Here is a 14,850-nt window from a genome sequence, read left to right as displayed (position 1 = left end):
CTACTTGACCAAGTGTTTTGAAGAAATGGCCACTGATAGGTTACAAAACAGAAAATTAAATTTCAATATAACTGAAATTTTTATGGCAGAGGTGATAAATTGACCAGTATCAAGTAAATGTTGTAACAGTTGTGAAATAGCTATAATTCTGAAGTTGTGATGTTGATATCTAGAGAGCATAACAGCTCCATGACCTAGCATCTCAGTAGAATTTATTTTAAAGGAATAAACTAGTCCATAGTGATTTTAGCTAAGTAACAACCAGTTGTTTGAAGATTTATATCTGAAATGTCATTTATGTACTCCCTTATAACAGCTTCTAGATTGCTTTCCCAAGTAAAATTCCCCTTCACTTCATTTTTAACACATTAGGGTTTTAGTAGCTTGTCAGATGGGTGTTGCAAAATTCCAAGCCCCAGACAACAAGGTTGTTCACATGACCAGCCCTACAACGATAGAACAGGGCTACCCCAGGTAGGGGTGTTCATGTGCAGTGCTAGGATTGCTCCTGATTCCGTCCCTCTATCACTGGGTAGCCCTGCTTCAGTACCTGGGCTAAAAGTGAGATAGGAGGGTGTGCATGCACTTCCTACCTCACACCCAGGCTGTGTGGGAGCTCGATCTAGAGGTCATTCACATAACCATTGGTGCATGGCCTGGGGAGGGCTGGGGGGAAAGCAGGAGCCTACCTACATTCCCCCACACAACCCTTGCCATTCCTGGGCTATGGTGGGGTGGTGAGTAGTGCAGCGATCCAGAGGCAGGGGGAAGGACACCTGGGTGCCAGGAATTGCACCATGTGAGTAATGTGGTGCATTGGGGTATTTCCTGCTGCTGGATCACTCCCCCCACCTCCATTGGCTCTATGGTCTCTATGGCTGCCGGCAGCTCGAACGGAACTGCTGGCAGACTGAGTGCCCACATGACCCGGGCATGAGATAGGAGGTGTGCACGTGTCCTCCTACCTCACTTTTAGCCCAGGTACAGAAGCATGGCTACCTGGTGATGGCAAGCTGGGATCGGGAGCAATCCTGGTGCTGAACACAACCAGCTCTACCTGGGATATCCCTGTTCTACCCATGTAGAACCAAACCCAAAATAACCGTGATCATATAATCCTCTAAACTAAGCACAAGAGGACCAAACACAATGAAAAAGTGAGACTTTTCATGTTACCCATGTAAGCCTGATCATGTGAACAACTTTCTTCTATACTATTGATAAAATTATTTTTTAAAAGCTTAATTGTGAACTATACCTGGTTTCACACTCTGTATATGCTCAGAGGGAAAACGGCAAGGTCACATCATACACAAACTGAATTAGTTCTTGGAGATGGTGACCATGTAGGATCTGGGCGTGCAAACAGAGATAGAGAGAGACACACTCAGAAAGTTCAATGGGCTTTATTATTTTACAAGTTGCTCATCAGGATAAAATAATCCAAATTAAAAACATGTTTCCGATTCAAAGTGTAGTGTAATGAGCCTAACTAACATATGTGTGTGCAATCAGTAATTACAGCTATCTAACAATCTAACAAATCCTAATAAAGCATTTAGAGAGAAGCAGAGGAAGAAGGAAGGGAAGGCTTAGGAAGGGGATGGCAGTAATTAGTAGGGAGGAGGGAAGAGGGATCCAAGGCTTGTGGAGCAGCATATTACCAGGGTCAGAGGCTTGAGAGCGGTGGGGCTTTCAGCTGAAGGAGAGATGCTGGAGCTGGAGACAGGAGCTTGAGAGCGATGGTCAAGCAGGCAGTTTGCTCAGAGCGAGGCAGAGAGTGAGAGCACCATGGCTGGGGAAGTCTTGACTTCTCACTGCACAGCAGAGGTCACCAACAGTCCCTGTTCATGGACAGAGTTCCTGCTTGTTGCCCCGCGGCTCAGCAGCAAACCCTTGAATTGCTCATGAGCAAGTCTTGCTTGTAGGCAAAAGATTGCTAATCTGCCATGTCCAGAGACTCCTTCTTATAGTGGTTCCATCCTTTGAGGTCTATTTGAGTCTCCTGGATCACAAAAGGTGTTCACTCCTGTTATCCTCTGGACATTGTCTTTTAATTATCAAAATTAGCTCAGGATGTTTGGTCAGTCCAGGGTAAACAGGGTCTCAGTTCATCTCCTGTTAGCAGAGTATTGTTCTATTGTCATTTCCAAAATAAATTTGCCTCTTGGTCTCAAGAATGTTAAAAGTCAGAGGAATTAGTGAAAGAATCAGATCTATATGTGTGAGTCAGCAATTACATTATTTCTTGTGTACATCTATCTAGTGTGTAAATATAACAAAAGAATATTTAAAGTAACATTAAAAGGGGTACATGTGTGGGGCAAGTTAATCAATACATTTGACTAAGGCAGAAGCATCCTGTCAGTGAGGTAAGGGGATTACTGGAGAGCAAGTTAATTTCAGCAGTGTGAGGCTGGTAATCTCGAAGGACCCATTGTGTCTCTTGTGAGTTTCACAGACACTGATAAACAATGCTAGATTACCCCTGCCTTCACAAATCATTTACCACGCAGTCATGAGATCTGGGTAACATGTACTGGTTAGGTCATCTGAATTCAGGCCTTAATTGATTCCTTAATAAAATGGAATCCAGACATAGGCCTGGGTTCCATATAATTCTGGGTTGGTAGCTCTGGGTTGAATGTTTGGATCAGGGGGGAGGGGGTCCCCAACACCATGTAGGGCTGATCATGTGAACAACTTTCTTCTATACTATTGATAAAATTAGTTTTAAAAAGCTTAATTGTATTTTGTAATGTTTTTGCATCTAACTTTTATAGAATTCTTTTTCTAGGAGGGTCAAATTTGTGACCCACATTGACTCTTTGAAATGGGATAAAATAGACATCTAAGGAAACATCTATCACAAAGTAATATTTCAAGACTTCTAAACTAGCCCCACTGAAAAGAGTAGAAGCTGTGCAAGAGATCCAGTGCCACATGAAATCTATAGATGTCAGAGAATGATCTGGTGGAGAGTTTTCCAAACAAAAAGCTAAACAGCTAAACCCAACTCAGTTCCATGAACTAAACACAGAATTATGTTTGTAGAATTCTGAGCCTAAATTAGGAAAATGTTTTCAAGTATTTTTCATACTTAAAAGGCCATCTGAATTATTAGTCATTCTTTAGCAAAGAAATATTTCTGTGCATAGCAAGCTTAACTAAACATGATGAAACAATAAAAATATGTTTGTTATCACATTGGCATCTCACTTTCTTCAGGGTGCCATGAATAGCATGGGAAATCAATCTCAACAACATATCAGTGGTGACGCTACTAAGGCAGTTTGCTGATGGGAATCACACTGTCTGCACGGTGGGGCAGGGAAAGTGCACTATTTTGAAGCATAGGCAAGGGTCGGGTCAGTCAGCACTGTGCCAATTTGTAGCTGATGACTGGGTATCAGCCCACAACCCCACCCCCTGCCCGGCATGGGAACAGTCTGTCCACATAAACAGGCAGGAGCTACTAGCTAGTCAGCAACTGATGCTTTCTAGCATTTTCTCTCTCACCTTGGTTGCTCCACAAAGGTGACACGTGGTTCTTGCCATAGTTATTACTGTCTTTATAAGCCCTATCAACAACCAATTGCTATTTACTGTGACACACATTTTAAAGACAACCAGCAAGAAAATTAAGATATTAGAACCATTGAAGAATGTACTGACGTAGACCCGATAAGGCTTTCTGCGTACTGCATTGCATATAAATGTACCTCTGTCATGTAATCAAAGTACATTGTTTCTGAACAAAACTAATGAACGTGCAATGTGTAATCTCCTGTTTATTATGTTTTAAAGTACACTTTTCTAATGTACTTTAAAACTATAGACAAGAATGATTTTGATTTGCTGTTGATTTATAATGCTGTAGTGTACACAGTTTTGCCAAGAGAATGACTCCTCTTTGTTTTCATGTTCTTTTTCTCAAGAGCCAGTCACCTGTGTTAGGGCAAGGTACATTCTGCTTTACTAAAACAAACCCTGGGAATCTAAGAACATTCAGCCCCTGTCTCTGGTTGAATTGCAAAATGTGATTTATGTTGCAGCCAGGCATAGAAATAAATGATATTGCTTTTAATCAATAAATGTTCCTGCAATCTACAACTTGAACAATGAAAAAGAACAATTTAGCATTTATCTTTTTGAATTAAAGGGACCGAGACCTGTGGTTTCACAAATATGTCAGTAGGAATCTTGCTATTGCTAACATAATATTGCTATTAATAACACAATATTAGGCCACATATTATTTAAATTATATAGGTAAATAGATTATAAAGGTGTATACAGAGTGTATGTATGGGGAAAGAAAGTGTGTATATGAATGTTCATATGCATGTTTGTGCCTTTTGCCTGTGTCTGTCTTACAAGAGAGGAATTTGGTAATACTGTTAAGCATCAGTATGTAGGATTCTCAGATCAGGATTTCAGATGCAAAGGTCACTTCTGTGACATGGCATGCACTTTTCTACTGGTCTGTAGAACAATAGCCTTGCAATAAAGGATATCCATTTTGGTTTGTGGAAGTGGTTTGCTAATCTGAAACAAGGAACAATTCTTTAAAGCAAACTGTTTCTTAGAAAATAAGGGATATCTTATGACAACTGTATACATTATTCCCAAATTACCCTGAGATTAACAACAGTCATGAGCTGACACCCAGACTAATGAAGCGCTTGCCCAGAGAACAAAGTTGCACACCTGCAAAAAAAACCTGCTAAGCTGCACAGAATCCCAAAGTGGAACTTTTGTGCAAATGTTCCCTGCAACATAAACAGATGGAGGAAGATGTTTCCTAGCAGGTGACACACCACATGTTTACCCACTTGGTTGGGAAAGCACAAGGATGTTGAGCAAGCATAACTCTGGAATGCAAACTCCCAATGAAGTTGAGCTAGCTTGAGCAACATCCTTGTGCAACTTGTTTGTGCTACATGTACAACTTGTAATTTTTTATTAGTCTGGATGCAAGCCACTGACTTCTGTAATGAACACTCTGCCTTTATCTGCATTAGTTTCAAACCTGAAATCCACAGGTGTTTTTTTTTTTTTTAAGAACAACTATACTGGCAACACTAATGTTAAAAGCCTTATTGAAATGAATGAACATTCTACAGAGCGCAACACAACTTCCCTTCATTTCAATAGGGTTTATGCTGCTGATAGTTTCTGATTTCAGTTCATGTCTATACTTATTTTCTTGTGGACGAGTAGCTTGAAGGCGCAAACATTCTCTGTTTAAGATGCTCTGTAAGATGAGCACCATATTAGTATATGGAAACTAACTTGGTATGTAGGGTCCAAGTCTTTATTTTTGAACATATACTCAGATGTTACCAAATAGGCCAAATTCAGATGCTCAAGAAGCAGTGGCTTCTTGATCAATGTGGAACAACTATGAGCTTGACCCTGAAGGCCAAAGTATACATTACAACTGCATTGGCTCTTGTCAACTTGTTTCCCCCCTTTCTAAATAGCAGCAGTGGCGGAACCCAGACTGAGACTATAGTTTGCAGGAGAGGGGGACTTTTGACCCCACCATGGTTCCAGTCCAGATCTAGACTCCATAGCTGCTCTTTGCCCTCTGAAGGAAACTCCCATTGGTGCCATTGGGCCTTTCTATGCTATATAGGAGATGGAGAACTCAAGCATGCAAGGACCAATCTTTTCCTTGTGTAGTTTGGCTCTTAGCTTTACTCTTTCTTGAAAAAATTGACCAGGCTAAGATAAATAGGTAATTCATGTTGCAGAGCTACCAGGGAGTGAATAATAAAACCTCTGTGTTGCAGTGGAGAATGGGATGGGTGAGGGAAGAGTCGTTATGGGCTCAAATTTTATGGGCTCAATTTTTTTGTTCATTTATTGAAAATCAGTTTCACTCCAAACATCCACAATACTTGAGCTTATACTAGTTTCTTTCATTCCTTCAATTATAAGAGAAATCTTCCCTTCCACTTTATTAAAAAGATTATTAATTCTACTATTAATCCATGTTTAAAGTTAGCTATGGAGAATTGGAGAAAATGGCACTATTCCTTATTTGCCTCCATTTCACCACTTATATTAGTCGTAGATCAGCGTTTTTGTGTGGGAATATTTGGAGGGTATAACGGGATAAAATATAATTGGGTCAGAACGAGAGATATGTACTGGAACTGTACGTTAATTTCTTGGAACAGTTAAAGCAAAGATTTTCAGATTTCAATCTTACTTGGCTGCATTTGCTACAATTGTATTCTTTTTTCTCTTCAAAATATCTAAGCAGCCAACAGAGAACATACTAAATTTGAAAAATTTAAATTAGGTATCATCAACCAAAGGGCTAACATTCAAACTCTATGCTATTTTGTTGGAGCATTAGATGGATTAGATGGATTTGTTGGACCATTAGATGGATTAAAATCAGTCTGGGAAAAGGATCTACAAAGAGTCATTGATGAAGGGGACTGGAATAGGATCTGGTATTCTAAACCTATATTTTTATCCTCTGCCCAAATTAAATAAAATTATCTTAAAATAATTCATAGATAGCATACGACTCTGGTGAAATTAGCATATATTACTAAAAATAAGTTAATGCTCTGTTGGAACAACTGTAATGAGAAGAGCACATATTTTCATCTATGGTGGATGTGTCCAAGGATTAGAATCTTTTGGGGCCTGATATTTGTAGAAATGAGTAAAATTATTAATCAGGAAATTAGAATAGATCTTCAGCTAGCATTGTTGGGAATATTCACTGAAGATAATAAGAAAACAGAATCCGAAGAGCTGGTGATTTATATATTGATAGCAGCCAGGATGGTGATAACAAAAAACTGGAAGCATGGAACATTACATAAGAACAGTCCTGCTGGATCAGGAACAAGGCCCATCTAGTCCAGCATCCTGTTTCACACAGTGGCCCACCAGATGCCTCTGGGGAGCCCACAGGCAAGAGATATGTGCATGTCCTCTTTCCTGCTGTTGCTCCCCTGCAACTGTTATTGAGAGGCATCGTGCCTCTGAAGTTGGAGAATGCCCACAGCCACCAGACTAGTAGTTATTGAGAGACCTGTCCACCATGAATCTGTCTAAGCCCCTTTTAAAGCCATCCAAGCTAGTGGCCATCACCACATCCCATGGCAAAGCATTATCTATAAATGAATGGTTCAACAAACTGGTTTATACAGTGGAGAAATTACCCCAGTTGTTGCATCTCAGAACAGGACAATCAAAACCATATTCTTTCTTTGAGATCTGGCAAGGTTTAATACTTATTATCAATCAAAGAAATTATGGTGAAGTATTACCTGCTTGTTACATTCAGATATGGAAAGATGTGTGGTATTCATAAAGTGCTCAGATTAATTTGGGTTAAAGTTTTGGATTGGTAACATCTTTTATAATAACTGAGAACTAATCTCTAGGAAGCTAAAGTGTAAGAGTGTTTTTTAAAATGTACAAATACAATGAATATTTATATACCGCTTTTCAACAAAAGTTCCCAAAGTGGTTTACACAGATACAAACAAACAAACAAACAAACAAACAAACAAAAACAAACAAATTGTATTCTGTGATACCATACTATCTATTGTTCTGCCTTTAATAAAGAAAAAAAAAGAAAGTTTCCCTTCCTTTCATCATTCACCCCACCCCCACCCCCGGCCACCTGCCTGCTTATGATGGAGGAGGCACCCCCGAGTTGTTTGCTGAGAAATTATACATTTCTTTGGTGGTAATTTTGAAAGAAAAAGTATATGTGACTGCATGTGATACCAAATGTGTAAAATTTTTAAAATGACACTGTAAATCTGCTTTTCAGCATCGTCCTTAATTGATTTAAAATTGGATTCATGTGCATTCAAAATTGCCCTAAAGTCATTCACACAAGCGAAAAGGATCAGAGGTACTTTCAGTGACCTGTGAAAATGCTCAGAGAAACTGTTAACTCATCTTCATTTAACAACTACTTAATTTCTCCCCCTAGAAGCACAACCAGTTCCCACAAACCTGTGCCTGAACAGAACAAGTGTGGATGGGGAAATCCTAATCTTTTCTATATTTTTGAGCAGTGTAGTCTGGTCACAGTCAAAATACTGCTTTTTGATCTATGCTAATTGTAAAATTAATGTAAGAAAACAATTGCAAAGTAAGTTAAATAACATATGCTCTATGCATTTTAAAATTCACCCATGGTTTAACACTTCTTATATAGGCTAAATTTTACAATATAAAACTATATTACAATATAAACTATATTACAATATAAAACTATCTAAGAAGTTTTAAATCATGATGCATTTTCAAATGCTTTTGATATTTTGCTCACTTTGTACTTGTTTTCCTACATTATTCTCTTGCTGGTGGACTGAAGTATGCTCTTCTTATCTCTTATTTTGCTCCAAGCCAACAGAATGTAAAGTGGCACTGATTTCACATCTCACCAGTGTAGGAATGTTGTTTAATAGCTGGGATGCTTTTGAGCTCCCTTCTTTACACTAGCACAAGATAGAAATTAGAGAATAGAACAGTGATGTTCTTCTCAATATAAGATTCCAGTCAGCAGCTGACTTTTCACTCTAGACTGACTTCTTTCACTTGTTCAGTGTTCATTTCATTTCATGGCTGGTTAACTAGTACAAAGGTAGCTGACCTTACTGTTAACTTCTGCTTTGAAAGGGGCACAATTTCCCTTCATTATAGTTCTCAGGAATCATTTATTCTTCTCCCCAGAGCTCCTTTTCTATGATTGCTTCTACTTTGATGCTCACACAATCAATATATTTCCCTGCATAGCTAAAGACAAAGGATTGCTTTGACCTCTTGGATTTTCTAAACAGCGCAACATTTTATTTTATTATATCCCCTCCCTTATAACAGGCTTAATGCACTATGGATAACTCTCTGACAGTGGACTGATGTCTTCACCATCTGGGGATTTGTACTGCATATTTTTAAGAGTGCCATCACTTGACAATGAATGCGAGGTCATGCAGCATGAGCCAGCGGACAACAAGTACTCCTCACAGGCCTGGGATGGTCACTGCACAGCAGATTCCACCTGTTAGAATTCACACAGGAACTCCTTGCTCTTCATCTAATTGTAGCACCACAAACCCAGCTATTGGAAACCTATTTACCAACTTGCACTTAAAGGCGTCTCTCGGCGGAGGTGTTGCTCCTCAGAGCAATGTAACTGATAGCAACATCCACTTCCCTGCTTTAAGTCCCAGGAGACAAATGGTTACAAATGGGAAGCCTTTATTCCAAGTCCCACAACCATCAGGGCTACCAGCCCCACAGTCTTTGAAGCCAAAACATCAGGAGTTTGGAAACAGTTTCACTACAAGTACAGTTAAAGGTAGGATTCATTTTTCAAATAGTTCCACATTTCTTTTCTTACACACTCAGTAATACTGCTACCAGGAAATGGTATTTCATCCCTGTGCTTTTATAGTTTGAGTATACTTTGAAAAATAAAAAGTCCCGTCCCGTCCCCCCCCGAACAAGTTTGTTACAGGTGTTGAAATAAAACCACCCAATTTCCTCTTATTTCCATTGATTAAACTCTGGCCTAGAAAGCTGATGACCTATTTATCTATAACCTCTTCACCTGAAACTCAGTGGTGTTTTAGAATGTGTTTTTGGACCTAAGTTTTCTCTTGCATATCAAATATAACGATTAGAGAAGAAAGAGGATTAATTAGAAATTTGCGTTAGAGTAACAATAGAACAATAGAAGATGTCTACATGACCAATAGTTGTCTATTAGGAAAATTGGAATGAGAAATTTTAGGATTAAAAAGGTGAAAATTTTGATGGTGATTCAGGTTACCTTTGGGCTTCCTCGTTTGATTGTTTCTTTACTTTACAGTTTGTAAATAAGTAAAATGCTCCTTGAGTCTATTTTTCATGAAACGCTCTTTGTACTCATAGCATAGAAAGCTTTGAGACTCAATGGCATGTTTTGAAATCTTAAGCTTTCTATTCTATAAAACCTATATATGCTGTACTAGAAGCTATATAAGTAAACTAGTATTGTATAGAAGCTTTTTCTTTTGAGTACTTTATATTAGTCATTACAATTTCCTTGTGATCATGTAATTTCTGGATTGGAGCCTTGCACCCTAGTTTCCTTATATAGGTTACAAATAATCTAAAAACTGGAATGTGAGATGTCATCCAACCAGAGGCAATCTGTGACAAGAGATATGAGATTTCGAGGGAGTTCTCAGTGTATCCTGGCTCTGGTAATGTCTTTCTTTTCTGTAGGACTGTCTTTCCATAGGACTGTGTTGTCCGTGGCTCTTGGATGCTAGTGTATGCAAATGTTCCCAATTGTATTTGGTAGTTGGGCTTATTCCCATGCAATAACAGTTATTGTTTATTTATTTGTTTATTTATTCATTCAGTTTTTATACCACCCTTTACAGGTTTACAGTTAGAGGGTTAACTATGATTGCTGAGCCAAGTGCAATCCTGCGGAGCATGATGTGAGAACATGCACTTTACTAGCAATCGTAGGCCTGCTATCCCTGTTAACTAGGATTAAACTATTGTTGATTGTTTAATCTTCATTAACTGTGGCAGCAGGATTACAGTTGCTGGTAAAGTGCAGGTTCTCATGTCATGCTTCACGGACCATGTCTGGCTCAGGGAGCTTGGTTAACCCTTTAACTTCAATCACACATGTCGTGAGAACAAGCCCTTTGTCTCCTTTTACCACCATCGAACAGATGTCACTTTCTTATCCTCCAACTTGCTCAACTGCAAGTTTCTACACTGGATATCCCTCCTCCCACTAATTTTTTGTTTGCTGTACTGTGCTGGCAGAAATGGGGTTATGAAATAGGGTGTAAAGGATGCCAAGAAACCTGGCCATACTGCCTACCCTCCTCCAGCACACTTTTTTCTCTGGCCATTTTTCAGGGCAAGCTCTCCCATGAAGCAGGCTGAAGTGGGCTGCTTCAGGCATTGCATGGTGGGCCAGTGATCAGGGGCAGCACAGCAGCCCAACTGGCACCCCTGCTCCATATCAGTGGACAGCTCCCAGAGGAAGGAAAGCAAAATGGCACTACATTACTTTCCCTTTTACCCTTTCTAATTAAAGGGGGAGAGAGTTGTAGAAGGAAAGGAACTGGAGGTGTGGTTTTAATAATCAAGCATTGGGGTGTCATAATTTTATATAACTCCATTCAGGTGCATGTCACTTTACATGAAATAAGGGTCCTGTCCTAGTGAGCTCATAAACTAAAATCAACACAGGGACACAATAAGGGACAGAAAGAGAAGTGGAAGCAAACAAGAATAAGAATACACATCTAATTCATGTTCATATATTTGAGCTGCAGTATAGTATGCTGTGAGGGACTATTTGGATAGCTGCACCTGACAGGAAGGGACTTGATGGAGTTGCCTTCCTCCCTAGCTGGGGTACATTTTAGTGCTCCACTTGAGGCAGCAAAATGTCATGGTCCTGCTCTGTAGCTGTTGGACTGGCATTGCTATATAATACAAATGCCTTGCCTGACACAATACAATTTCCAGTTATCTGTGTACAGCATAGTTGCTAGCTGCATTATGCCTTTTTGAGATTTAAAAGCGCCCCCATACAGAACTTTGTAAAGTATTAGGGTCACAGTATTAGGCCAGTGGGGGAAAAAGGACTGAGAAAGAAGAGTGGTGTGAGCAGATCTTGGAGATGCCCAAGCATCATAAGGAGCTGAGGCAAATGCCTGGACTACTAACATATGTGGTACGAGGGGCAGATTTCACTCTTAATTCTGCCTCTTCCTCCATGCTCAAACCCATAGAATCCCATGAAGGTAATGCTCTGGTCTGGATCAGGCCACTGCTCCCATCATACAGCTATTTATTTTTCTGAAAAGGGGTGGGAGGGAGAGAAAGAGAGAAATAAGTAAGCAGTCAGAGCTGTATCTTATGCACGGCTTTCTTTCAAAGTCATCTTCTTTGTCCTTAAAACTGATTTAATTTTTCCTTAAGTATTTTGACTCCCTCAAGGCATATATATATTCTGTTCAAAGAGTTAGCATTTAAATGAATGACTAAAATAGTTGAGCATAAATGAGTATGACATGAATTTTTGAAGAACTAGACAAAGATCAGAGTCTGGAATGAATGCTGTCTATGTATTAACTAATGATTTAGTTGTGGCAAAACCACAAAATGTTTATTTTTATTTAATTATATAGTCAGTGTGGCTTTCTTTAAATTTAGATGATAGATAGATAAAATTTATTACAGTCTTTGACCAGTACAGTAAATTTAGATGTAATAAACATAACTAGCCAACCCCACACAGAGCATCTGTGCACTTTTTGGGGCCAGCAGTTACCTCTTCCCCCCCCACCTTCTGCCCCAGCCTCCACTTCCAGGCCCAGCCGCCTCTCCTCCCCACCACCACTTCTGCCCCCCTTTCTTTCCCCCCTCCTGGGCCTTGCCTCTGCGTCCGGGCTGGGCCTGCCGCCACCTCAGGCCTCTGAGGCCAGGCCCACCGTCGCCGTGGCAACCAATCCTCCTGGGTGCTCCTCAGCCAATCAGGTGTATCTGCCGCCCAGCCAATCAGCTGGGCGCTGGGATGCACATTCCAAGGCACACCCAGGAGAATTAATATAATAGATATTCCATAAAAATATTCCAAGATCTTGAATCCAGAATACCAAAGCCATTATTACAATAAATGTAGCAAGAAAATATTTGTTGTGTTTGTTTATTGATAAAAATGTAAGTGAAATTAGAAGTGAATAAAAATGAATAATTGCCTGTCTAAAAGAAAGGTTGTGCCATTGAGTCAGTGTCAACTCCTGGCAACCACAGAGCCATGTGGTTTTCTTGGTAGAATACAGGAGGGGTTTACCATAGCCATCTCCCGTGCAGTATGAGATGATGCTTTTCAGCACCTTCCTATATTGCTGATGCCTGATATAGGAGTTTCCCATATTCTGGAAAATACACCAGCGGGGATTCAAACCAACAGCCTCCTGCTCTCTGGGCAGGTTACTTCCCCACTGCGCCATTAGGTGGCCCAATTACCTGTCTACTACTGGCTTATTAATACTTACAGCTTTCAAGAAGCTAAGGTGCTCAATCATTTTATACTTTAGTCATGCATTTTATACCTGGTTGATCACAGCCATTCATTCAAGCTCTTCCACATTGATTATTAGTAGAGTAATCCAAGAAGTGGGATTCATTTACTACACATGTGCATCAGAGGAAGGACAGGTACTACAGCATAGTCATCTCTATATTGAGATTCCCCTATTTAGTCTTAACATAGGACAAGTATGCTGCTTGAATTATATTGTTGATTTGAACTACTGCTTTTTAAATGGGTAAAACAGTGAATTTAACTCACGACCTCATTTGGAATAAGGTAGTGAGTTAAATTCACTGTTTTACCCATTAAGAAAGCAGTAGTTCAAATCAACAATATAATTCAAGCAGAATATTTGTCCTATGCTAATACTTATTAGGGGAATAATGCTAAATAGAGGGAGACTCATTTTTGCACTACCTCATTTGGAATGAGGTAATGCTAAAAGGAGTCTTCCCCCTTTTAGCATGGGATAATGCAAAGTGGAAATCTTTGGGGTCCCTAGAGACTGTGATATCATGGTTGTGTCTTTGGCACAGGAGAATGATAAAAAAGGATGTATGGGAAGATAAGCACACTATTGCAAGAATTATCATCTCCCTAGTAGATACTTTCCACTCATGACTCAAACACCTGGCATCTCCTGTGCCAAAGTACTCATTGTAGTATCGGGGGGGGGAGGGCTAAAACCTCCCTATTCGTGCCATCTACATAGCTCTGAATGCCCAGGAGCCCCTTCTCCTTGAACCCCATCCCATCCTGTGGGTTGTCCACATGGACATTGTCCTCCAGGAACATTTCAACCAGGGGGTCCACAACTTCCTTGACTATCTCTCAGATGGTGGATCTTCAAACTGCTCAGGGACAGGTAGTTCACATTGGAGGCCAGCTTGTAAATCGTTATGGCAAGCGGCTTGTATGCTGGCACCATGCCCAGTTCCCCTTGACAGCTGTAGAGAGCCAGCAAAACATGAGACGGTTTTGTGTCTTTAAATTCTCTGAATACGTCACTGTTGCTAGGCAGAATGGGGAAGAGAGAGGAGGCTGGAGGCGTGGCATTTCGGCTGGGAGGTGACCATTGAGAGCTGTGGTGTGCATAGAGCTACCCCATCCCTGGGAGAGTCTGGGCCACTCTTTCTATTATTGTGGTTCCAAAACTGGTGTTAAACCATTGTTATGGCGGCATCCGCGTTGAGATGTAATAGTTCGGCGGCCAAACCTCAGGTTTAATAAGGCAAACTGCAGGTCAGTTTTGGCTCGAAACTGCAGTTGCACAAATTTGGATATAATGGAGTTCCAAACTCTGCCCCATTTAACTCCGGCTTCGTGTTACACCAGAAATCATCCATAGGGTATCCTATACCATAAAATGGTTAGGTGTGCGGCCGTGCGGCCTGTGTCTTTTTGGGCCGTTCTGGGCATGCGCGGAGCACATGCCCAGATCGGCCCAAAAAGATACGGCCGCCCAGAGATGGGCGGCCATGTTGGCAAAAATGATCAAATTGCCCTTAACGTATCCCGCCGCGGCCACCCGCCCGCCCGCCCTCCCAGCTGCCTGAGTCCTCCTCTCCAGGCTCCACGGGCGTCCATGTAGGCCAAATTGCTGTCCCGCCGCCCGCCCGCCCGCCCTCCAAGCTGGCCGAGTCCTTCTATTGCGGCCCCATGGGCGGCCATTTCGGCCCAATCATTGTCCCGCTTGTTTAAAAAAAATTGCTGCCGCGGCCGCACCAGCAACCGCC

At 40.7% G+C, this 14,850-nt stretch overlaps 1 protein-coding gene across 3 annotated transcripts in view; it reads left to right on the top strand.

Annotated features, from left to right (window-relative positions):
* The window catches only part of GLIS3 (GLIS family zinc finger 3), a 274,079-nt gene that overhangs the window by 30,599 nt on the left and 228,630 nt on the right, over positions 1–14,850 (top strand). For all 3 annotated transcript variants that reach the window (XM_053300408.1, XM_053300409.1, XM_053300407.1), the window contains exon 3: positions 8,875–9,355. In XM_053300408.1, coding sequence (XP_053156383.1) covers positions 8,971–9,355 — 385 coding nt within the window. In that variant the 5' untranslated portion in view covers positions 8,875–8,970. The remainder of the gene's footprint in view (positions 1–8,874; positions 9,356–14,850) is intronic.

Source organism: Hemicordylus capensis, chromosome 2, assembly GCF_027244095.1.
Source record: "Hemicordylus capensis ecotype Gifberg chromosome 2, rHemCap1.1.pri, whole genome shotgun sequence".
In the NCBI taxonomy this organism is placed as follows: Eukaryota; Metazoa; Chordata; class Lepidosauria; order Squamata; family Cordylidae; genus Hemicordylus; species Hemicordylus capensis.
The sequence above is the reverse complement of the archived record's forward strand: the minus strand, read 5'-3'. Positions and strand labels throughout refer to the sequence as shown.